This window comes from Alosa pseudoharengus, unplaced genomic scaffold (genome assembly GCF_046254945.1).
Source record: "Alosa pseudoharengus isolate Yale_2024_CS ecotype anadromous, Long Island Sound unplaced genomic scaffold, YU_APseudo_1.1 YU_APseudo_1.1_scf_23, whole genome shotgun sequence".
NCBI lineage: Eukaryota > Metazoa > Chordata > Actinopteri > Clupeiformes > Clupeidae > Alosa > Alosa pseudoharengus.
This window is the reverse complement of record NW_027468685.1, coordinates 23,212,842-23,237,677: the sequence shown is the minus strand read 5'-3', so window position 1 is coordinate 23,237,677 and position 24,836 is coordinate 23,212,842. Positions and strand designations below refer to the sequence as shown.

Here is a 24,836-nt window from a genome sequence, read left to right as displayed (position 1 = left end):
AAACAGATGACGACTAGCTGAAATAGACTGGCCAAGCTCAGGACCAAAAGAACTGGACAATGTGATAAGGTGGCATGTCACCGTATGTGAAAGCATTATAAGTTGCCCCTTGCAACCACCAGAGTACTGCCCTTAGGAGGGGTAAGATCATTTTTATAAGGCCAGTCTGGATCCAGTACAATGTCAGAGTGAGTGTACTTCAGAAATTAGTAAGGAAGCACACTTGTAGCCGCACTACGATGAACGAATGAAAGAATGAAAATGTTCATGAACATGTGCACTAATTTAGGGTCTAACTCTTTGTAGATCTGGTTGGTCCTGTAGAAAGCATGACATAAATAAAGTTGAAATGAAATGAATGTATGATGAGAGCATGGTTTGGATGAACACCACAATTAAAGGACTGAACAATGGCTTCTTCCAGCGCAGTGGCCCAACATGTGGTCACACATCGCCTGCATAACATCACTGGCTCGGGGAATGCAAAGAAATTAAACATGCGCACGGAGTTTGCCGGGCTAAATATCATCAATCATGCACAACCTCCAGAAGAAACTCCTCTCGAATAATGGATATCTGTGGGGGCTCCTATGGGGATCAGTGTCAACGATGCCATAAATCCTTCCCAACCAAATAATCAGTGGTGACCTGGATTACATACATCATTTCCCTTGATCCGGGCTCCGACACACATCATTTCCTTTAACACCCTCTTCCTTCCACCCTCCCTCCCTCCCTCTGACTGCTGACAGTCATTGTAACATTCAATGATAATATGCTGTCGATTGAAGTGGAGATCTTTTAGTAGCTTTGATCAATATCATCCATTTAAGAAACAATGTCAAATCTGGGGGAAAAAGACAGAACTTTCTAGAAATGTGGTGTGTAAAATCAAAGGGTGTGTGAAAAAGAAATTCTTTGTCTAGAAAATGAACGTGTGTGTGTGTGTGCGTGTCCATATGTGAGTTGATGTATGTTTAATGTTGTTTATATGCACCCCTGTGAGCTTACTGTATGTTGTTGTCAGCATCTGCATGCATTACCTAAATGTGTCTGTGAAGCTAAATTGACAGAGTGTGGATGATACTGTGTGTATGTGAGTGAATGGGATTACACCCACTGTGTGTGTGTACATGAATGACATTGCCTGTGTGTATTATGTCCATGTGTATCTGTGTGTGTGGGCATTTATGTGTTTGTGTGTGTGTGTGCATTTGTGTGTGTGTGGTGTGTGTGTGTGTGTGTGGTGTGTGTGTGTGTGTGTGTGTGTGGTGCATGCACCCTGGCGTCTGAGCACTAGAGTGTCTGGGCAGCGGGGCTGGTAGAAGTAGGCTCTCTGGACGCTGGCAGACAGAGCGGAACCAGGCCGATGTCTTTTTAATGGGCTGCCTCGCGGCCTAAACTGATGAGTGCGGCTCCACGGGGCTGAGGGTGGGTGGCTGGGTTGGAGCAGGGGTGTGTGGGCAACCTGAAGCTTGCCTCGCTCGCTCTGGCCGTTCATTCTCCAACTCCAGTCTTAGACCCCCCCCCCAACCCAACCCACAGTCCACTCTCTAGCCGTCGCCTCCATTATCGACCCGCCGCGCAGTTTGGACAAATGGCTCGCCCACTGACTCCCCCACCCACCCCCGACTCGCATTCTCCCTCCTCGCCATGACCACTCTGGAAATGGCCACACTGGAGAACGGCCGTGTGCTCCTTTAAGCGCTAATCACGGTTTGGTATTAGTCTTTAGGCTGTGGCTTGTCTATCTGTTGCACGCGCGTTGCACTCTTGTTTTTGAACGTCTGCCTGTCTGGATCCATTTCCATGTATTATTGAACCTGCGGAGAAAACAGTCGATTCCACATTCTGCATTCCACACATGCACCACACACTATAAAAACAAATGTCTTACATCTACGAATTCAAAAGAGAAAAGTCCAAATATGAATGTCTCCTCCTGCTTTTAAAGTGCTCTGTTTACATAGCACTTAAGTCAGTGATTAACATCACTATGTACTTTCATTAAATGAACATCCAGTGTTGCGTAACACAAACAGTAACCTACGACCAATTCCCACTAGATCAACTAAATCTTACGGGGACACTTATATAAGAAGTCCACTGCACTCATCAGTTAATTATGATGTAAGTACGTTATCTAATGACCATTATTATGAGGAAAGGCCATCCATTCATTCGTAGCTGGATTCTAATGTCTATCTGTCCACATGCCAAAGTATGTTGAACAAAGAAAGACCGAAGGGAGTTTCTGGTCTCGCTCTCCAGCAGCCGCATATCAAGGGGTCTCACTGACATCTTTATGTTTCCAGATAAAGCATTCTCGTCTTAGAAAGATATGTGAAGAGGCTGCCTTTTTTCAAAGTTGTCATTACAAAGCTCTAATGTTTGCTCGTTAATCTGTGACTCAAGGAAAAGAAGGAGGAGGAGGAGGAGAAAAAAGGAGGAAGAGGAATACGGTGAGGAAGGGGAGGGAGAAGCAGATGAAGGTGATGAGAAAGAAGTTGAGTTTTATTTATGCACAGGCAGGTGGGGGAAGCTCGCGGCTCATGCTGTTGCCTTGGTAGCGAAGCATGGCAGGCATCCAATAACGGGGCGCCACAGTCAGGTTGAGGAGCCATCACCTCTGGCACATGCAGTGGAAATGGGTGCATGATCAGCCCTGTGTGTGTGTGTGTGTGTGTGTGTGTGTGTGTGTGTGTGTGTGTGTGTGTGTGTGTGTACGTACATGTGTGTGTGTGTGTGTGTGTGTGTGTGTGTGTGTACGTGTGTGTGTGTGTGTGTGTACGTGTGTGTGTATGTGTGTGTGTGTGTGTGTACGTGTGTGTGTGTGTGTATGTATGTGTGTGTGTACTTGTGTGTGTGTGTGTACGTGTGTGTGTGTGTGTGTATGTGTGTGTGTGTGTACTTGTGTGTGTGTGTGTGTGTGTACGTGTGTGTGTGTGTGTCTTTGCATATCTTTAATTCCCTCCTCGTGTGTGTTCTCTTTCTGGAACATTCTCCTCGGCTTCATTAAGCGACCCAAGCATGCCTCGCACATGCCTCGCTAACCCTCTCTCCTATGTCCTTGAGACAGAGAGAAAGAGAAAAGACAAAGAGAGAGAGAGAAAGAGAGAGAGAGATGGAAAGAGCAAGAGAAGGAAAGGAGGAGAGAAAAATAGCACTAGGGTAAATGGGTTGGCTAGTGGCGAAGACCCTTCATCGTATTCTCGTTGTTGCCTTCTTGTTCTGCACTTGTTTAGTTGTTGTTGTTGTTGTTGTTGTTGTTGCTGCTGCTGTGATAGTTCTTTTTTTTATTTGGTTCTTGTTCTTTTCCCGACTCCATCTCGATGCAGCACGCCGCCTCTGACCTTGGCATTCACAAGGCCTTTTCTCTCGCCGACTAACAACAGGGAGGCTACGTGGAGAGAACAAAGCCGGCCAACTGCCATCCCCTCACCAACGAGCCATCCGGGCGGCCGGGCGCGCTCTAATTGGTAACCTCGGCGAGGAAGCGAGGCACTTCCTTAAATGTCATGGAGACGTTTCGCCCTCTGGGCTCTTAAGGGATGGCTACGACACCAAGACCCGCCGTGTTTGGGAGGGGGGTATTTTTGTACCTTGACCGAGCAAGTTAATGGAGCGATTAAGAAAGGGAGAGAGAGAGAAAGAGAGAGAGAGAAAGAGAGAGAGAGAGAGAGAGAGAGAGTGCATCATGATATTTCATCATCCAATTCTGGTGTCCCTGGGGAGAACAGTGACACATAAGACTCAGTCTTCCAACAGTCTTCCAGGGGGGAGAAAATATAATAAACCTGCAATTTGGCACATTTTTTGTTATTTATGTGACCAATTTACCCATCAACCATGCGTGGAGGACATGGACACTCGCTACAGTTAGCCACGTGGCACAGCTCTTAAGTACTTCCCCGTCGCTTCTCCGCCATGGCCGAAAGTTAAGTAATGGCTGATATTATGGCTCACTAGCTCCCGTTCTCATAATGACCCATAACCTTTTGTGATATGAGTCGGGAATAGATTCTCTAGTGTGCAAACCCATCTAATACATGGGGACCGCCTGAGCACTAAATTGGAGATGAGGTCTCCATTAAATGCAGTATTGCCATGCGGCTTAAATTTATTAAGAAATTAGATTAAAGCTATTTTCTCTTTTCTCTTCATTTTTTGCCTCTTTTTTGGTAAAAGCTTAATCACATATCAGACGCTATGGAGCGCAGATAGCGTCTCGGTGGGATCCTACCGTTAGGCAGATTGGAGAAAAAAGTGAATTGAATCTGACCTTCTTGGCAAGAGGGAGGGGAGTCCTCCACACACACTCTCTCTCTCTCTCTCTCTCTCTCTCACACACACACACACACACACACACAAGAACACCCTTCAGGCTTTACGGTAATCACACCATTTGCTTTTTCTATACTTAATCTGACCCCTGGTCTGCAACCAGAGGGGCTTACGCACACACACACACACACACACACACACACACACACACACACACAGATAAATCAATTAATGTATCTGTAATAAATGAATGTATCTGCACATCATCTACCAGAGTTTCCTGTCCAGTGGCAGCACACAAACTTGTGGTTCTCCTAATTGCTGATGATTTCACAGTCCGGCTCCTGCAGTGGATGCTATGCTATGCCAAACAGATGCCCTTGCCTGAGCTGGACATGAGCAGGCATGACCACACATGTCATCCAGTAAGCCTTCAAACACACACCACACACACACACACACACACATACACAGACAGAGTCTCTTTCGAGCCTTGCTGTGATCTGCTAACCCAACCACATAGAGCAGGCAGGAAACAATGGGCTCAAGCAGGGCAAAGGAAATGACTCTCAACTGGTCTGAATAGGTCACCAGCCATTCAATGGACTCCCAATGGGTATTCAAGTCAAGCCACACAAAACAGCAGGCTAACTATTATGAGTGGTTTTGTATATATGTGTGTGTGTGTGTGTGTGTGTGTGTGTGTGTGTGTGTGTGTGTGTGTGTGTGTGTGTGTGTGTGTGTGTGTGTGTGTGCAGGTGAGACTATGTTTGTGTCTCTTCTATTTCTACTTGTGGTCCTGTTTCATTACTGCTATAAAAGTAAGACCTATTTTGGGCCATATACTGTTTGTGTCATTTCTCTTTGTCTCTCTTTTTTCCTCATCTCAGCGGCAAGCTAATTAATGTATCCATGGCTACGACACGGAGACGTCAGCTGAATCAAAAATGACCTTACTGAAATACATGTTCTGCCAAGCCATCTGTTCCACTAATTTAGCCGCAATGAAAAATAAGGAAGCAAATCACTGCCTTTGGGTGCATTTGATCATCTTGTCTCATACAAGATCCAAGATCAAACAACGCAGTTAACAGACTTGCTTTGTCTTTATTAAGTAAGATGAGTGGTGGTTAGTATTTAAATGGCTTGAATGTACATAGGATATGAGTTAAACCAGCCCAGTTGACTTGTCATGTTACTGATTGATGCGTCCCTAAATTCAGATGGATAAATGCTAATTGTGAAGACATATCCCAGTTTGATACAAGCTTATAAGGTCCAGGTGCCAAACCCTGAAGGGAGATCTACCCAGCCACACCCCTATGACTTAAACCTAATTTACCTACTCAAATCACCTTAGGAGGGTCTGTACCGCCAGGTGTATCAGATCGCTGCTGAAACCCGCAGAAAGGCCCATGACCAGGATTTAGTATCCCGAAAGGAAACAGTTCAGTTATACTTAATTTGTCCTGTAGGACATTTGTTCTCTGCATTTTCCCCATTCGGGGGTAGTGTCTACGCATTTTACACACCCGGAGCAGTGGGCAGCCCTTGATCCTGTGCCAGGGGAGCAGTTGGGGGTCAGGTGTTTCGTGGATGTGGATGTGGCAGTGTTGTTCAATCGCTCCCATCACCCACATTTTTCAGTCAGGGATCGAACCGGCCACCCCTACGGTCACAAATCCAGTTCCCGAGTCAATGTACCTAACATGATAACCACTTCCTGCCAGGGTGGACAACAGAACGACATCCAGCGGTCCTCAACTCTCGCCCCTCGCTCTTCGTCATCCTCTCCAACCACAGCCAGCTGCCTTGAGAGTATGGATGGCACAGAGAGAGAGATAGAGAGACAGAGAGATAGAGAGAAAGAGAGAGAGAGAGAGAGAGAGAGAGAGAGAAAGAGAGGTCTCTGGATGGCACAGAGAGAGAGAAAGAGGAAGAGTGGCCGATGTTTGGCTTTTGTTGCCTGGCGCTGTGATAAAGAGAATAGGCTACTTCACGCCGAACCCTGTGGCATCTCGGACGACTGGCGCCTAATTATTTTTCCCTCCCATGGCCCAGCGAGTTTTAAAGGTTAATTACTGTCCGTCGTGTAATGCTGCCTGCTCTCAGTAATTACTGCTCTGTCTTTCTCACACTCTTTCTATCCTTTTCCTCTTTCTCTCTTTCTTTATCTCTCTCTCTCTCCCCCATGGTGAGTGGGGCTCTTCTGTTCTCCCTGAGGAGCTCAGACACCCATGGCTGGAGTGAGACGGCCTCATGTGGCTCCCTCTCTCTCACTCATCTTCTGTCCATTCTGTTTGCTCTCTCTCTCTCTCTCTCTCTCTCTCTCTCTCTCTCTCTCTCTCTCTCTCTCTCTCTCTCTCTCTCTCTCTCTCTCTCTCTCTCTCTCTCTCTCTCTCTCTCTCTCTCTCTCTCTCTCTCTCTCTCTCTCTCTCTCTCTGTGTGTGTGTGTCTTATCACTGTCAACAATCAGTCGATCGGTTTCTCTCTCACACACTGTCTTTCTGTGAGTCAGTTTATCTTCACCTTTCTCTGTTTCTCTGTCTCCCTGTCATTCTTTGACTCAGTCTCTCTCTCTCTCTCTCTCTCTCTCTCCCTCTCTCTATCCCTCTCAATAATCAATCTTCTTCTTTCCTTCAGTCTTTCTGAGTTGGTTTATCTCTACCTTCCCTTCTCTCTCTCTCTCTCTCTCTCCCTCTCTCTATCCCTCTCCCCCTGCAGTGTCAGCTAACAGCCTCGGTGTCCCTCTGGAAATCAGTCCTCTTTTCCTGTGCTGCTGGTCTGCCTGTCGTCTCCCATCGCGTCAGCCCAGGCAGGAGCAGGAGTGCCACGCAAGAGAGCACCCCGCCCCCGACCCCCCCCCCCCCTCCACACCTTCTTCCACTCCGCGCCACGCCACACGTCACCCGGGCCCAACATAAGCGGTCCTGGCAGGGAGGAGGGCAGCCGAGCAATGGGGAAGGGAAAAAAAGCAACAACAACAACGACTATCCTCCTCCTCCTCCTCCTCCTCGTTCACTCACTCACTCGTTTCCCTGCTCGTGTTCACTTGTTTGCTGTCTCTCCCTCTATCCTCCTCATCCTCCTCGTTCACTCACTCACTCGTTTCCCTGCTCGTGTTCACTTGTTTGCTGTCTCTCCCTCTATCCTCCTCCTCCTCCTCGTTCACTCACTCACTCGTTTCCCTGCTCGTGTTCACTTGTTTGCTGTCTCTCTCCTCTCAGTCTCCTCCGCTTTGCTGTCGTTGGGTTTTCGGGGACGGTTGTCTGCTGTCAGCTCATGTTCCTCTCACATCTCTCTCCTCTTCCCGTCCTTTCTTCATTTCTCATCCCCCCTCTCTCTCTCTCTCTCTCTCTTCTCTCATCCTTCCTTTTCATTCAGGTCAGCCCTAGATGCCAAAATAGGTTGCCTCCCATGGTCACAATAAACGAGCCATTAAGTCCCACTGTGACTGTGATTGCCTCCAATTCTGCAGGTGCGCTAAATGACCGATGCATGTTGCTCGTGACCAGGTAATGGTAAGGTCGGGTTTAGAGGTTGTGGGCGATCATGAGGGCCCACTGTGTCTGTGTGGTGTGTCTCGCTTGCCCTTTGTGTTCGCCATGTGTGTCTGTCCACAGGCATGTGTGTGCCTATGATGTGTATGTGTGAGTGCGTGCATCCGTGTGTGTGTGTCTGTGTGTTAATGGGCAGTATGAAGTCTGTGAGAAGTTGAAGGGTGTGAGCAGCTGTAAAGTGTAGTGTGTGTGTGTGTGTATTACCTTTTGGGAGCAGCTGTAGAGTGCAGTGTGTGTGTGTGTGTGTGTGAGAGTGTGTGTGTGTGTGTATTACCTTTTGTGAGCAGCTGTAGAGTGTGGTGTGGTGTGTGTGTGTGTGTGTGTATGGGTGTGTGCGTGTGTGTGTGTGTTACCTTGTGTGAGTAGCTGTAGGGTGTGGTGTGTGTGTGTGTGTGTGTGTGTGTGTGTGTTACCTTGTGTGAGTAGCTGTAGGGTGCGGACCTCCTCACGCACGCGCAGCTGCAGGACCTGCTGAAGGATGTGCTGCCTCTGGGCCTCCTGCATGATGCCCATCCGTTCCAGCTTCCTGTCCGTCAGCCTCATCAGAGCGCGGCCTACACACACACACACACACACACACACACACACACACAAAGACAGTGCGAGGTGAGCTCATTAAAAAATAAAACCTTCTCTAATAACACTTTAGACTCATCACGTCAGGCTTACAGAACCAAACAGCAGCAGGAACAGCGTCAATAGAACAGAGGTCATTTGGCATCAGTAAGCGCAACCATCCTTTTATTCAATCAATGCTGGGAGACCCACAAGGCCAAACACTGCACTTCCAATATAATCCTCTTCCAAAACACATCTTTATCTCCTTAATATAAACTGTTTACGGTGGCATAACACTTTAATATACACACTCAGCTGTGCATAGAGGCATAATACATAATATACACACACTGTTGTCAGAGAATGTGCGAGTGTGGCAAAGATTTGTTTTGTTACAGCAATCACCACTCCCTAGCCTGGAAAATAGCTTCACACTAGGATTCTGCTTGCTAAACTCTCTCTATTTTAGAGGAATGAGAGAGAGCGAGAGCTCCTCCACACAATAAAAAAACAACAAACAGGTTTCATCATTGTCTTAAATCTCTCTCTCTCTCTCTCTCTCTCTCTCTCTCTCTCTCTCTCTCTCTCTCTCTTTCTCTGTCTGTGCTTTTCTTTCTGACCTTATTTTAAGGAGTGGAATTTGGGGAGTAATGGAAAAACAACTGCTAGTGATTATATTGTATTAGGTGGAGGCTAATTTCTCCCTTAGCTCATATCCTCAATTGATGAGAGAGTAAACAGCTCCTCTTGACTGACTCCAGACCTGGCTCTTGTTACCCCGGTACGAATTAGCCCAAGCTCAAATTGAACTAAGACTCTGGGAAACAACAACACCATAAGACGACACACAAAAACAGGCAACAAGCAACCATTTCCAGACCCTGCTGGGATCTCCATAGGACAACATGCAGAGAGAAAGCGGGGGAGAGGGAGAGGAGAGAGGGAGTAGGGGAGTGAGAGAGGGAGAAAGAGAGAGAGAGAGAGAGATTCTCAGGGGTAAAAAAAAGCCTATGGGCAATCACTAAAGAGTGGCATCTAATCAGGCATCTCATTTGCGGTCCTTGTTTTTCACAAAGAAACAAAATGTTTCATTCTAAAGATGCCGAGAAAGCATTGTAGAGGTAAACACAGACAGATAAACAAACCCATTTGCCAAACAAACCCTTTTGCAAAGCACTGAAGTGAGAAGATGGAGGACTGAATAAGGAAGGAGTCAGAAAGACAGAAAGAGAGAGAGAGAGAGAGAGAGAGAGAGAGAGAGAGAGAGAGAGAGAGAGAGATCGAATTAGAAAATCTTTACATTGACTATTCTGGCACTCCATGGGTCCATCATCTGCATTGCAACAGTAACTTGTTCTAGTGTTTCTTGGAAACAGCCGTGCCTATGACGTTGATTGACATCTGTTGCTCAATGCTTGTGGGGAAGTAGTGTGGTGAAGAGTTTCACAAGAATGAGTCATTATTAGCTGGGAAAACATCACAGGATCATCATATGGTCTGAATTATACTTATACAGTATGTGTCAGTATATGTGAGCTAAATTATATATGGATTGTCTATTTATTGTTTGTTTGCACTGTATTTTGTCTATGTTGTATATTGAATATATTGTGTGTACTGTTAAAGTGACACCATCGGCCAAAACCAAACTCCTTGTGCGCACTAGCTCACTTGACCAAATAAACTCTGACTGATTCACATGCTACAGCACTATAGCAGCTGTGGTCTGCAGCCAACACCAGCCAGCAGTCAGTCAGTCCCAACAGAAGTATCAAATTCAAATTAAAATTCAAATATGCTTTATTGGCATGACAAATCATATGATGCATTGCCAAAGCGTTCACAGGAATAATAATAATTAAAGAAAATACAAATACAAAATGATATAAACATGTACAAACATTACAAACATTGTAACGGCCTAATTCTGCCCTGCTACAGAATTCAGCATTCTGATTGGGTTTCTATTGGGTGTTTGTCCCATCTAGAGTAGTCGTGCTTACTGAGTGGACCCCATATTTCACTTCCATAAAGTGCGATTGGCAAAATGACTGTGTCATTTTCTCTCTCTCTCTCTCTCTCTCTCTCTCTCTCTCTCTCCCCCTCCCACCCATTCCAGATTCTGCCATGACTCACTGGCTTTTGAATCCACTATTCAAAACCACAATTATCATGAATGCCTTTGATTCAGACAACAAGTACTAAACAACAACGTTCTACCATGGCCTGACAGAGGAGAGGAGAGCAGATGAAAGGATAGAGTGAGAGAAAAGAGGAGAGGGGAGAGAGAGGAGGAGCAGATGACGGGAGGCAGAGAGACACAGGGAGATGAGAGGTGAGGAGAAAAAGAAGAGATAAGGAGAGAAGAGGAGCGCACGCACGGTGTCGACGGTGACAAAAGCGACCAGGGAGCGCTGGTGACTTGCGCTGTCTCACAATGGGGCCTCTGTGATGCCCTGTACTCTTTGAAAGTGGTTAGGCTGTGTGTGTGTGTGTGTGTGTGTGTGTGTGTGTGTTTGTGTGTGTGTTTGGTGGTGAGGGCTGGGATTTGCTTTCAAGACAACAGAAGGGGATGTGCCACTTCTTAGATGCCTGGATCAATCCAAAATGCAGGCAACTGAACACAAGTCTGAGAGCAGAGCAGCCGAAAGACTGAAGCAGTCTCTTCTCACCCTCCCTTCCCTCCCTCCTTATCCCTCTCTCTCTCTCTCCCTCTCTATTTCTATCACTTTCTTATCCATAATTGAAGCAGCCTTGCTATGTATAGGCTGCACAATTATTTTCCAATGCACCTTCTGGGCAAACAAAAGCTTTCAAGTTTAGAAGCTTTCCTCACTGTACGTCTGCTTGTTGTTTGGTTCAAAAATGTCCCCTTCCAAAACTGCTTGATGTATGCGCGCGCAACCTAATCGACTGATCCTCCACATGTTTATGCACAAGAGCCTAATTAGAGCGAGGAAAGGAGGCTCTCTATCTAGGCTTTGACAGAGCCGGCGACGCGAGCAGAGGAACGCAGTGCCGAGCTATTCCCTCTTTGCATATGCAGATCGATACAGGTATTAGCGCCTGGGCCTCTTTTAATAAGAAGATGCTCGCTCGAGCCACTCTGCATGCCTGAAAGAAGGATAGAGAGAAGAGAGAGAGAGAGAGAGAGAGAGAGAGAGAGAGAGAGAGAGAACAGACAATGCCAGAGAGGCACCAAGGACTCCTAGCACACCTTCTTTGCAAATAGAAAGGGCTGGGGCAAGGCGGTGGGCTGAGGATGCCATAGGGGCCTTGAGAAGGAAACGACTTTTAAATATCAATAAATGAGTGTTGGCCGAGAGAGAAAGACATCCTTCATGTTTACTCCCCCCTCCCCCCCCCCTCATATTAAGGCCAAGACAGCAGAGGGAACTCTTTGGCCTTCCTCTGGTCTGTTTTTCAGTGAAAGGCTGTTCTCTTCCTCCCTTTCTTTCTCTCTACTCTCTCTCTCTATCTTTCTCTCTATCTCTCACTCTCTTGCTTCACAGTGACTGGAGCACTGCCAGGCTACAAGGCTAACATCATCAATACTCTTCTTTTTCGCGTCCTCCTTTTTGCATTCGCTTCTGTTCCCCACTTATCTTCGTCCAATTGACTGAGAGAGAGAGAGATAGAGAGAGAGGTTTTTAAAGCGTGCTCTTCACTACACAGCATATCGATTCAATTCTAAATATCACCCTGCAGTCCATTTGCCCACGCTGACAATGACTGGCTCTCACTGGGAGAGAGTTGCACAACTTCCTGACCAGTCCCACCCAAAAATGGAGACAAATGGAAGAATTATGTGAGCCAGAGCACACACACACACACACACACACACAGAGAGAGAGAGACACACACATATAAACATTTAAACAGTGACGCACACATAAACGGGATCCATGCAGGTTCAACCACACACTGCGTCATGAACACAAGTACAAACAAGCCCAGGCACATAATGTAAACCTGGAGACAAACAGTCTTGACAAACATTGACAAACACTGGGAAACAAATACATCTAGACCCTCACACACTTCAGACATAAACACACAGCACCACACATGGAGAGAGACAGGTGTTCCTACAAACACACAGGAAAAAGTCTCTCTCTCTTTCTCTTTCCCTCTCTCTGTCTGTCTCTTTCTCTCTTCCCCTCATTCCCACATTTTAGTTCTTTATTTGAAAAGAGACCCCCCCCCCCCAACACACACACACACACACACACACACACACACACAGACAGAAACACAAACACACACACACACACACACACTCACACACACACTCACACACACACTCACACACACACACACACACACACACACACACACACACACACACACACACACACACACACACACACAGACAGAAACACAAACACACACACACACACACACAAACACTCACAGAGAGTGTGCGATTGCTATAGAGAGGGAGCAGGGCCCCTGGTGTGTGTGTTTGCGGGGGCAGGCTAATCGGTGGCGATGGCCCCGCTGCTCTGCCCTTTCAGTGCTGTCTGCTTGTCTGCTCAGCCACTGAGCTCCCTCTGCCAGTACCACCCTCACTATGGTGACAGTGGCTCTGGCATATGACCTTTACTGCAATACTCTCACACACACACACACACACACACATTCAAACCCTACAGACATACACACACACACACACACACAAATCATATACACACACATGTACACACACAAATCAGACACAGTGTAGAATTCTGGGGAATCCAACAACAGACACACACACACACACACACACACACACACACACACAGACACACACACACACACACACACACACACACACACACACACACACACCTCAGCCCAAGAGGCCCATCCCTCTCTCTTACGATTGAGGCAAAAGCCTTGCTAATTACTGCACCACCAGGCCAGGTATTGAGAAGAGGAAGAAAGGGTCTGTGTGTGTGTGTGTGTGTGTGTGTGTGTGTGTGTGTGTGTGTGTGTGTGTGTGTGTGTGTGTGCGCGCTGTGCCACAAAAGCTCCAAATGAACCTCGCTTTCCCCATCTAGTGTAAAAACTTCCCCTCAAAATGGCCCCTGTGGAACGGAGAGAGAGCGAGAGTGAGAGGGCAAGAGAGAAAATGAGTGAGATAAGGAGGATGAAAAATGGCTGTTTTAAAAACTAGAGTTGCCGTGGGATTGAAATAGGGTACAGCGGGAGAACTGAAAACAGGAAAGCAAAAAAGGGAGTGAGAGAAAGAGAGAGAAAAGAATGAGGGAAAGAGAGAGAGAGAGGGAGAGAGAGAGGGAGAGAGAGAGCACGTTTACACAGTGCCTCTAACTCAGGTGAACGTCAGTGCATAGCTCACATATTTCACATGCAGCTGCATCCCTACTGTATAGCAGGCCCACCTCCCCACCCCACCTCCAGCCAAAGGTGCCTGTCACTCCCCGCTCCCAGTTGCTGCCTCTGGGGCATAATACGCTTCCCTACCCCCTTCCCCCTTCCCCATGCCCCCACCATCCCAACCTCTTCTTCTTTCCCTCACTTCCCAGCGTTCTTGGGTGACGTTCAGGCCTCCAGGGGCTGTCTGGGAATCACAGGGCTGAACTGACTAACCCCACAGACGGCAGCCGGGGGGCTGGGAAAGAGACTTAGCGGCGGATCAACACACGTGTGACACACGCACGCGTACACACTCACGGATGTGCACAGCACACACATACACACCCCGCAGATATGCATGCAGACACACACACACACACACACGTGTACATTACCATTCGTACATAACCACTGCCCCCCGACAAATTAGAATTACCTGAAGAGATTTCTCTCTCTCTCTCTCTCTCTCTCTCTCTCTCTCTCTCTCTCTCTCTCTCTCTCGCTCTCTCTCGCTCTCTCTCGCTCTCTCTCTGTGTGTGTGTGTGTGTGTGTGTGTGTGTCTGTAAAATGTAAAATGTGTGTTAGTTCTTACAAAGTTGCACTTCAGAAAGTTGGAATGCAATTTAAACATATGGGAGTCATTTCTATTATATCCAGGTCAAGGTTGCTGCATTTAATTTTTGAAAATGGCTTTCCAAAAGGTGTTTCATCTGCAGCTTGCCTGAAAAGTCTTTTGTATCTGTGATTTTAAAAGCCATTCATTCAGAGAAATAATAACTCACATCTCATCTTCTCACACAAACATTCATCTCAGTGCCAAGCAAATGGGCCTCTTTTTCAGAACTAAGTTTTCTAAGTGATAACGGTGCAATTATATTTGATACCTGACGAGGAAATCTGTCTATCGCAATTGATGGTTAGACTAGATTTCTTTTGTGTCAAAATGAGACACATTTAAAGATTTAGACTTACATTTCTCACTGTCTCTCTCTCTCTCTCTTACACACACACACACACACACACACACACACACACACACACACAGCAGCTTCTGCTAACGGTCACACTAAGCACATTAAGACATCATGCATCACTTAGTTCCTGTGCCCAGTTACAGACGAGCAGAACCCTGCAGATGAGATAAGAGGGACTAGGCCATGTGTTCCCCATCACACGTCTTTATTTGAATCAAGCTGCAGAATGAGATGGTATCCATTACAGCACTGGAAATCCTGTCCAGACTATCGGCGAATTGGACGACCGTATCGATTACCTGACAGGCCGTGAAAATGTGCCAACAGACAATTAATCAAGAGAGGGCAAGGATTAAATACCGAGTGGGGATAAGAGGTAGCCAAGGAGGGAGAGAAAGGAGAGTAAAGTACATATGTCTTGGTGAATTAATACCATTTTCATCTAAAATGGTTCTCCTTATTCTGCAAGTGTCTGATTTGCATTGGATGCTCATCAAATGTCTGCAGATATGGTGGGTGAAATCTAAACAAAGCCTGCTACTTTTTATCTTGGTCCTTTTTGCTCACAACCAAACAACAACAACCAAAGCTCACAAAACCATGCCATGTTTCCACCATCCAGTAAGTCTTTATCCATCAAACCCTTCTGATTACCATGATGAGAACACACACACACACACACACACACACACACACACAATGTCTGAGTGCAGACTAACTGCAACCCTCTGCCATGGTACTAAACACTTTCCTTCTCATTACTCCCAACTCTCTAAACGTGCCCCTTTCTGTTCCACGAGTAGTCCAGACAGATGTGTAATTCCACAACCCAGAGAGCAGAACCCTCCATAAGAGCTGCCATTCCTGCCGGGGCGTTTAAGCCTGACCGGATCGCAATTTTGTCGTAAATCTGTTCACTTGGGCCTGTTTTCACTGTCATTTTCCTAACTATGGGCTAGAAAATACGTGAGATTTATCAGTCCCTCTAGTCATTCTGGCTTGGGTGGAGAGCTGGGACCTAAAACTGATCACTCGAAAAAGCTCTGTCCTTTCCAGTTGTGTGCCGAGAAGATTATGGCTATTCAACTTGATGATGCACACTCAGCAACACCTGGTAGTCCAAAAACTTTCTCAGATATTCAAATATTCAAACTGAAACAGACTCTTGATGGACACTACTGTTCCTCTTCAAAGTTAAGTGCGGCGCTCTGTAACTCTTGACCGAATGACACGAATAACTAAGATGACCAAGAGTGGAATGCTGCATCTTCGCATGCTTCTAGTTATACATCTGAGAGACTGTGGTGAAAGGCCTTGAGGTGTATCAGTAAATACTTTGCGAGAAGAGCCTAGGGTTACTTTACCCTGGCAGTTACAACCCTTCCCTCGTGGAGTAATATGTGTTATTTGCATTGGCTTCTCGTGAAACCATCACCAAGGATCGTAAATGACTTCATAAATTGCAGTTTTACCTCCCCGTGCCCCTTGGAATAGGTTCGGACAGAAAAAAAAAAAACAACACCCAGAAGGAGGGGGAAAAAACGATCCAGAGCCCATTTCTGTGATTTATACACTGTCCTGGAGGAGACAAGGGGAGAATCTCAATTTTCAGCGACTCCCAAACATCTCCCCAGCTGGTTCTCATTTCAGCCTGACAGGCCCTGGATCGGACTGGGCTGTCTGTCCGTCTGTTTCCGGCTTCTGCTCAACACCCCACCTCTCAATCCCGCCCCACCCGACTCTAACCCGATCCATTCAATTTTCGCTGAGCTGTGCGTTGCTGCAGACTCAGACACAGGGTACTATCTCTCACCCACACGAATTTGCATTCAGTCTTCGCTGCCACCCGCGCTTTCCCTCTCTGCAGATTACATATGTCTCCACGTCGTCGACGTCGCTGATTACACCTACGCTATCGGAGATGTGTATTTAACTCATTTGGCGAGGCCTCGGCCAGATTTGTGTCTTTGTAATTACGAAAGATTAGGGACTAATATCTAATTATGCTTTAATATGTTTTAATGCATTTTTAATGACAGCTTGGTGGTGGAGTTGAAACCCAAGAGTCTCGCAAAGGGAGGAAGGCTTCAACTGCGAGGGAATCTTGGCAATCACTGCTGGCGACTGCGAGGAAGACGTTTAGTTTTTTTTTAGGCCCCCGCTCAGACGCTGGCACGAGCACAGTTGTCGGCTCGTCATCTGCACTTGAGCAAAATTTTGTCTAAGGAAAAACGAGTAGGAAAAAGACCTATGCACTCAAAAATAAACCAAAGTGCATGGGACTTGCACACTCTCATAATTAGCTGACCCCTAATTGGATGGATCTTGAGGTTTGGTAAAACCATGCTGCTTGTTATGGTTTTTGGAAGGGAGAGTTCTGAGTTTTTTTCTTTCCATATTTCACCATTTATTTTCTCCTCATCAAGATATGGAAATTCGAGACCGAGCAGATTTAATATTCAAGCTCAGACTTGGATATTGAGAATTAGTTCAAGGCAACAAGGCCTACACACTTCATTCATATTCATGTTTATTTTTTGCCTCCTTTCTCCATCCTCACAATACCTCCTTGAGAATGGCATTACATGTATTATTACAACACAGATCCTCTTTGTTTACTTGAATCAAGGCGTCACGCTACGCATTCCATTATGCGAGCCCAAACGAGGGGGGAGGGATACAAATTTCATTGTGTGCCTAATCAGCGAGGCCTGACGTCTATTAAGTGGGTGCTGTTAATTAATGTCGCATTGTCAGATGCACTGAGTCACTTACACACTCGGCGCATAAATTAAAGCTAATGGGAGCTGATGCCCAACCCTGCGTGCCATATCTGAAGATGATCGGAACATGACAGCCTATCGGTGGCCCTGATTTTTCTTTTTGCAACGAATCGATTGTTAGATTGACGACAGCACTTATGCAGGTTGTCGTCACAGAGTATGAGCAGTTGTGGGGTATGTGAAATGCACCGACCCACAAACAGTATGTGGCACAAGGCATACCAAGGTCACAAATACACAAGCGCCACACAAAAGCCTGAAGGCAATTATTTGAGACGAGGGCCACTTTGCTTAAATGCTAAAAAGCGCTAATGCACTTCCTGCTGTGCAAATGTGTTGCGTACTGTAAAAAACTCTCTGGCCCAAGGAGATGCCTGTGGCAGTAATAAACATAATACAAGCTCGCTTTTTTTTCCAGGGAGAGGTGGCTAGACAACATGGCAATTAGCGGCCTTATCATTATATGCTCGCTAATGTGGTGGTGGGGGCAAAGAGAGGTGGCGTGACCTTGCAGAGAGAGGGCTTGTTACTGAGGATAAGCTACAAGACTATGGAAGGGAGGGAGGGAGAGAGAGAGAGAGAGAGAGAGAGAGGAGGGGACAGCAGATAGAGAAAATATTCGAGAGACATTCTCCACTTGGCTTTTCTCAGCAAGGCTTTGGCAGAAAGACATAAGGCAGTCAGCCATCATCTTGCTTCTAGCTGACAAGCTCTCAACACCTCAGAAACCACGAGACCCCATGACAGCAGTGAGAGTGTGGGCTCTACTTTGAAGGCAGCAAATGGGGGTACGATCTACCAACAGCCCCAGAGTGCAACGCTGTCAGCTTGGCTCTTCAAGTCAAGTTTGACCACTGAATAGTTGGCACGATTAACTTTAAATTATTTACAGACCTAGATTGGTCTGCTGGAACTACATGCAACCAAAAAAAAGCTCAGCTAACCTGAGGTCCACTTTAACATTTAAAGAACATTAGTATTCATTCCACGGTTGTCCTTGGGAAATGGCAGCTGTTTGTCCATTCTAACCACAGGTGAGCCCCAGGATGGTGGAAAGATGATAGGTTTGCTTACCAGTGATGTCGTGCTGCTTGAAGGAGTCGCTGTAGATCTGGTGCTGGTTGGGGCAGTGCTTCTTCAGCCACTTGCACACGTCCTGCTGCGTCCACAGGGCCACCGGCTTGGAGAGCTTCACATTTCCTGGCTGGAGGACAACAGATAAAAGAGCTTAGAGGCACCTGCAGAGCCGTCACTACAGCAGTCTGGGATCTAAGGGTTGGCGAGTAAAGTACAGGTACAATTTAAGACATAGTTATTGAAATTCCACATAAGATGCAGCTTCTTTTATTGCATTTTTGCCTTTTGGTCCACAATGGCGTCTCATATTTCTTATCTCACAGGTTTGACATTTGAATCCCACTTCAGAACATGCTAAATATGCATTCAATTCTGTGCATGACATTCCTAACACCACAGTAAACACAGGCCTAATTAATTAAACTTAGCTAGTAAAGGATACAGAGTACATTTTGTATACAAATAACAAAACATTTACAAGATGATTGAGTGCTAAGGTGAGAGTGTGATTTTGAATACTGAATCAGTCAGTCCATAGACCAGACCATTACCTGACTTGCAGAGCAATAAGCCTTTTAAAGGTAAGTGCCAAATATCATTGGCTTAACAGTCAGGAAAAAACTTCCAGGTCTCAGTAAGGAGGGTCAGGAAGAGGGAATTGGGTTATCAAGGTATGAAGCTAAGTGGGTAAGAGTTGAGTGGACTGTTCCTGCTCTCTATGTCTCACACACACACACACACACACACACACACACACTCACACACACACACACACACACACAGTCATTGACAGGCCATTCTTCTCTTCGTGAAAGGCCCTTGATTGAGAGGTGGTAAATGAGAGGCCTGTGTTTTTTTGTTGTTGCTGAAGTGTGGCATGATTGAACCAGCCACTGTTGAGAAGCCACACACTCCTGCCTCCCCCTCCATCATCCTGTTTAAAGCATTATACAGTCTTAAGCTGTTTTTTTTTATCTCTTATCATGTGTCTCTTGTAAATCTTCAACTTTTACTACAAGGAATTTAACCATCTCAGTTATTAGTAAATAAGATTTGCTACATCCAAACTGTAATCTATTACATTATAACCACCTACTTTTATTCCATTCTACTCTACTCTGTTATCTATGGTTAACAAGTGGCCAACCACCAAGGGCATAAAGAAGCATAATTATAGAGGAAGCAGTGGCAGAATGTAAAAATGTGATATTAATGCTGACTAGTTAGTCTCCATAACGGCTGATGTTACTTAAAAAATTGAAGACTTGCATAAAATGACACTACGGTGGGGATGACCTTTAGGATGTTTCGGGGAAAAAATTATGATGAGTCACTTCTAAAATGTCATGCCAAAATTATTACACTATCAAATTTAATCCACATTGCCCATGCCAATGCCTGTTGGTGTCAAAGGTGAAGTATCCCTGCAGTCTGATCTTGATTTTCACAAATGTCTTCATTATAAGGTATATATAGGTATCACACTGGAAAAATAACCCATTGAATTTACTTATTTGTAATTTGCACTTAAAATAAATGACATTTGAATGCAACATTTCTCTTTTGGATTACAAAATTGATTCATGCTGTGACTACCTTGTTCCAATGGAATAGTTTAAATTAACTTTACATAAAATGTACATGTCACTTCAGCTCTATAGGGTTCTATCTATAGCTTGAGGCATGTATAGAGTAGGTAAATAATATTGCAGTATCAATGCTAGTAGAAGATATTTAACAGTCACTGCTTCTTGAGATGGAACATTCTGAATAAGATGTGCCTCAGTAATCAGCAGCATTCATTGTGGTTAGACATGACACATGGAACCACAGTGATATCTTGTGCATGCTCAGAACCTCACACACTTAACACACTAATGGTGGGAACAAAGCATGGCTCATCTCAAAGCATAATATAAGATGCAACCCAGCTCCAAAATTCTACTGGTCCCTAAGCATAACTAAAATTAACAAACACGTGAACATTTTTGGCTACACTGATAGCTGCTTGATTATCTGAGTGTTCTTTTAAAGGCTTATGGGAACACAATTAAGTGGTGGCACCTAAGGAACACATGATTATTTGCCTTCTAAGGTGCTGCACATTAATCTTACATGATTCTGTTGGATACCTTACAGTGGTAAATATGTTGGTTCAATGTAAAAACATTGTGTTTTAAAGAGAAGTACAACTATTTTTTAATTCAATGTTTTGTTGTTTAGTAACTTGACAACCCCTCTTTTCCTTTTCTACATGATTCAATCAGATAAATGGAATGCTCAATTGAAATGATTATCCAAACATAGTAATGATGTGTGTCATACAAAACCAGGCTGGTTCATTTAATTGTAACATTGTGTGGTTTCACAATTGTACAGCCCCGACTCGCCCTTTTCTATGATGCAGTATACTATGAGAACATAACAGCAGCTAGCAGATACAGTGCTGTGCAGAGAGCAAGCCTCAGCCTCATTTCCCACCTTAAGAGACATGATAGCGACAGATGCTTGCACCCTCCCTGCTAACACCCCCTCCTCCCATGTCTGAAGCTGTGAGTTCAAGTCCGGTACAGGACTGTGAACAGTGCTTGTCCACACAATTGATTTAATACTAATAAGCACTCAGCAGCAATACCTGTCAAGTATTAAGTACCTTACATCAGAACTTTTGAAGATTATTCTGACAACGAAATGAGGTATGAGGAACTCTTCAGACTGGTACCAAGGGATATTAGGCTCCTTTAGTTCAAAGTTATTTTATATAATGGCTCACATTTTTAGCAATCTTATCTTCAGAAAGGCTGTTTTAATTCAGACTAGGGCTAGTTCTTCAATGCTCTGTTTAACTGCACAGGGCCTCGCCAGCTGCCCTGCAGCTTCTCAAACAGAATGGGAGTGGATGCAGAGCCACATTAAGATTCCTGGGCCAATTAAAGCGGATGACTGACAGCACTGCACTGAGCAAAGAGAGGGATGAAATAAAGACCATGACAGGAAGGAAAAGTATAAAAACATTTTTAGATTTTCTGTGTGTGTGTGTGTGTGTGTGTGTGTGTGTGTGTGTGTGTGTGTGTGTGTGTGAGAGAGAGAGAGAGAGAGAGACTGTATCACTCGGAGCTACCTGTGCTTATGCATCTTGCAGGCTACCTCTGTTTGTGTGGTGTGTATTTGTGCATGTGTGTACTTTCACTGTGTGTGTCTGTGAGAGAGACAGTGTATGTGTATGCGTGTCATGTGTGTTCTTGTCATAATTAAAGACGTTATACAACTGAAGCATTTTGTGCGTTACTATAGCAACGCTAGAAGGACGACTGAGAAAAATAAGAGTGTCTAAAGAGAAAAGAAACATGAAGGCAAAGAATCTCAAGTGAAAAGACAACCTGTACTGAATCAAACTGTGAGATTTACAGAAAATATAATGCATTTATTGTAATTTCATAATGGATATGATTTAATAACACTTATTACACTTTAAAATGATAACCTAATTAACTGCTACTCATTGTGTGCAAGGAATATTTTTAGCATTTTTGTACTCTTCACATATAATACTAACAGTAACAATAACCATCATCATCATTATTGTCAGTCCTGCAAAATGCTACTTCTTTGTATTATTATTATTACTTATTATTTGTATTAATATTTTCAATTTATACTGATCATATTCTTATGGCATGTTTAATGTGTTTTGTATACTTTTACCATGATATGTATTGTGTATTTATTTTAGGTGCATCTGACCATTTTGGCTCATTTTGGCACATTTATATTTAATGTTTATTAATGTACAATGTCAATTTCATATATTAAATTCTGGTTGAAATGAAAATCATCATCATCGTCATCATAATATCTGAATGTGGCCATTATTGGTTTCACTTTCATCATCTGCTATATCGGCATCCCTGACAACAGGCACTTACGTTTTACATGCAGTCAGAGTGCCACCCTGTGGACGTTCTATTTTCCACAGGACATAGACAGGGCTGATGTCTCCTCCGGACGGCCACTAGCAGTGCCCGTGTCCACGGACTGCCCTGCCTCTGAGATACACTGAGGCCCAGTGTCATTCCCCCTATCAATGTCTTTCAGTTAATTAACTGCCCAGGCTCCACAGATGAATTCAAAGCCAATCTTTCGCCTCTTTCTCTCTCTCTCTCTCTCCCCTTTTGTCCTCGCTCATTCTCTCTCTCTCTCTCTCTCTCTCTCTCTCTCTCTCTCTCTTTCAGTCCTGGAGCACAGAGGCAAGAAAAAGGCTCGCTGTTAATTATACCGTGGCGTGTGTTGATGAGGCCGTCTACACCGCGGGCAAGGAGGGAGGAAATCGAGGACGCATAGGGAATTGGCAATAGCTAAAAATGGCCGCTTGAAATTGGATTTGGATGGCGTGCAGGCATTGTGGCTCCCATCAGAAAGAACAAAAAAAAAACATTATTACATAAGGCGGCTGTTGTGGAAGAAGCTTGGTTGAACAGGGTGGGGTCGGTGCAAAGAGAAAATGCTAATACACTTTTGCAATGGGTCAGACCAGAGTGGGTCATACCTTGAGCTAAATGTATTGTAGGCCTTCATAAGCAAGGAGTGTCTGTGTTGTGTCTACCGTTTAGCATATGATTGCAATATAACAAAGAGACAGAAGGAAGTGATATCAACTAAGCTGCTTTGTACAGAGTTCAGGAAACTCATTCAAGAGGTAACACAATTTCCAGTCAGAATCTTCCTCAGAATCTTCCTGTCATAAGAGCCCCGTCACGACAAGTAATAAGAGAGACGAGACACCTGCAGGTCATTTCAGGTTCTTCCGCATTTCAGAGACACATTCGACAGGAACAGGAACAATAAGATGCCCTGATTGACGATAAGGCGTTCTTTTTGTTTCATTTCAATTGTCTGGAGCCTGTTACAAATGATCTGGGTTATAGTTTGACCTTGTGAGCATACATGTGAGTACCTATGCATGCCCGTTTGAAGAAGTTCATGTTGTGCATTTTTTCCGCAGTAAAATTGTTTTTGCCTACAATCGATATACATTATATTTTTTAAGTACTTTTACAGGTATGAAATACAAAACACTATGATGTTTTTATCACATGCAGTAATTCAATTCAACTCAGAACTTGTGTCTCTCTCTGCATTTATGTATGTGTGTATGTGTGTGTGTGTGTGTGTGTGCAGGCACGGGGGATACAGGGGATATGACACCCACGGTTTTGAAGAGACAGCAATCGTCCCCCTCCCTTTTTATTAAGGGAAAAAAAGCTTATATACACCCTAAAAAATAGCCTATACGCTAGGCTAAATAAAACTTCTCATTGACAGCACTACCAAGCCATCTAGTCTGCACAATCTCACTTTCACTCTGCTACTAACAGAGGTATGATATGTGAAATGTGTGATCAGTTTGTCTATTGACAAACATCATAAACTAAACCAAGTTAAAGTTACTAGCCTACTGTAGATGTCTCCTGCTCATCCCGACGTTAGCTATTCTGTTTAATAACTCAACTAGCCTACTGCTTATCAACTAGTTTTCACTAATACAAGATGAGTAGGCTAACTCATTTAAGTTCTAAAACATTTCAGACATAATTTACAAGACACAATTAATGTACTTGAGTTACCTTGGTGCATAAATCCCTCAGACAGTAAAGGTAGGCCATCACTGTATCGGATACAGTGTATCTGATAGCGTTCCGGGGTGTCCTAAACTATCTTACTAATGCCTGTCACAGACGTGAGGAGTTCTTTGAAGCTCGGGGCACAACAAGAAAAATCTAAATGAATACAGCAAAAGAAAAGAAAAATGTAAATTGTAAAAAGTTGACAGATATTGCATACGTCATGCAATAATCATCAAATCCCCCCATATGTCAGATAGCTGGTGCATGCATCCATGTATCATGCTATAATGGCTATAGCCTATTTTTTAATGGGTAAATGATTTAGCCTAATTCTGCATTTGCCTGAAGTTATTTAGCCTAGATATTATGTTTGCTTAAATATTTGACAGACATTTTAAATATTTTTAATATGTTTTAATTCATTCAATGTTGTTAATTACTAATAGTAATAGTAATAAGGACAAAGTAAGTTGCAAATCATTGTAATTGTCTGTTAATTGCTTTGGTCCTTACCATGTGTTCTGGTACCTTGCAAAGCCATTACAAGGTGTTTCCTCACATTTTCTAACATTACATCAATATAGTGTTGATTTGGTTTACAATAATTTGACAACT

At 44.5% G+C, this 24,836-nt stretch overlaps 1 protein-coding gene across 3 annotated transcripts in view; it reads right to left on the bottom strand.

Annotated features, from left to right (window-relative positions):
* The window catches only part of samd12 (sterile alpha motif domain containing 12), a 71,627-nt gene that overhangs the window by 33,953 nt on the left and 12,838 nt on the right, over positions 1-24,836 (bottom strand). For all 3 annotated transcript variants that reach the window (XM_076302095.1, XM_076302092.1, XM_076302093.1), the window contains exons 3-4: positions 18,595-18,724; positions 8,258-8,398 (exon numbers count right to left, since the gene is read on the bottom strand). In XM_076302095.1, the coding sequence (XP_076158210.1) occupies positions 8,258-8,398; positions 18,595-18,724 (271 nt within the window). The remainder of the gene's footprint in view (positions 1-8,257; positions 8,399-18,594; positions 18,725-24,836) is intronic.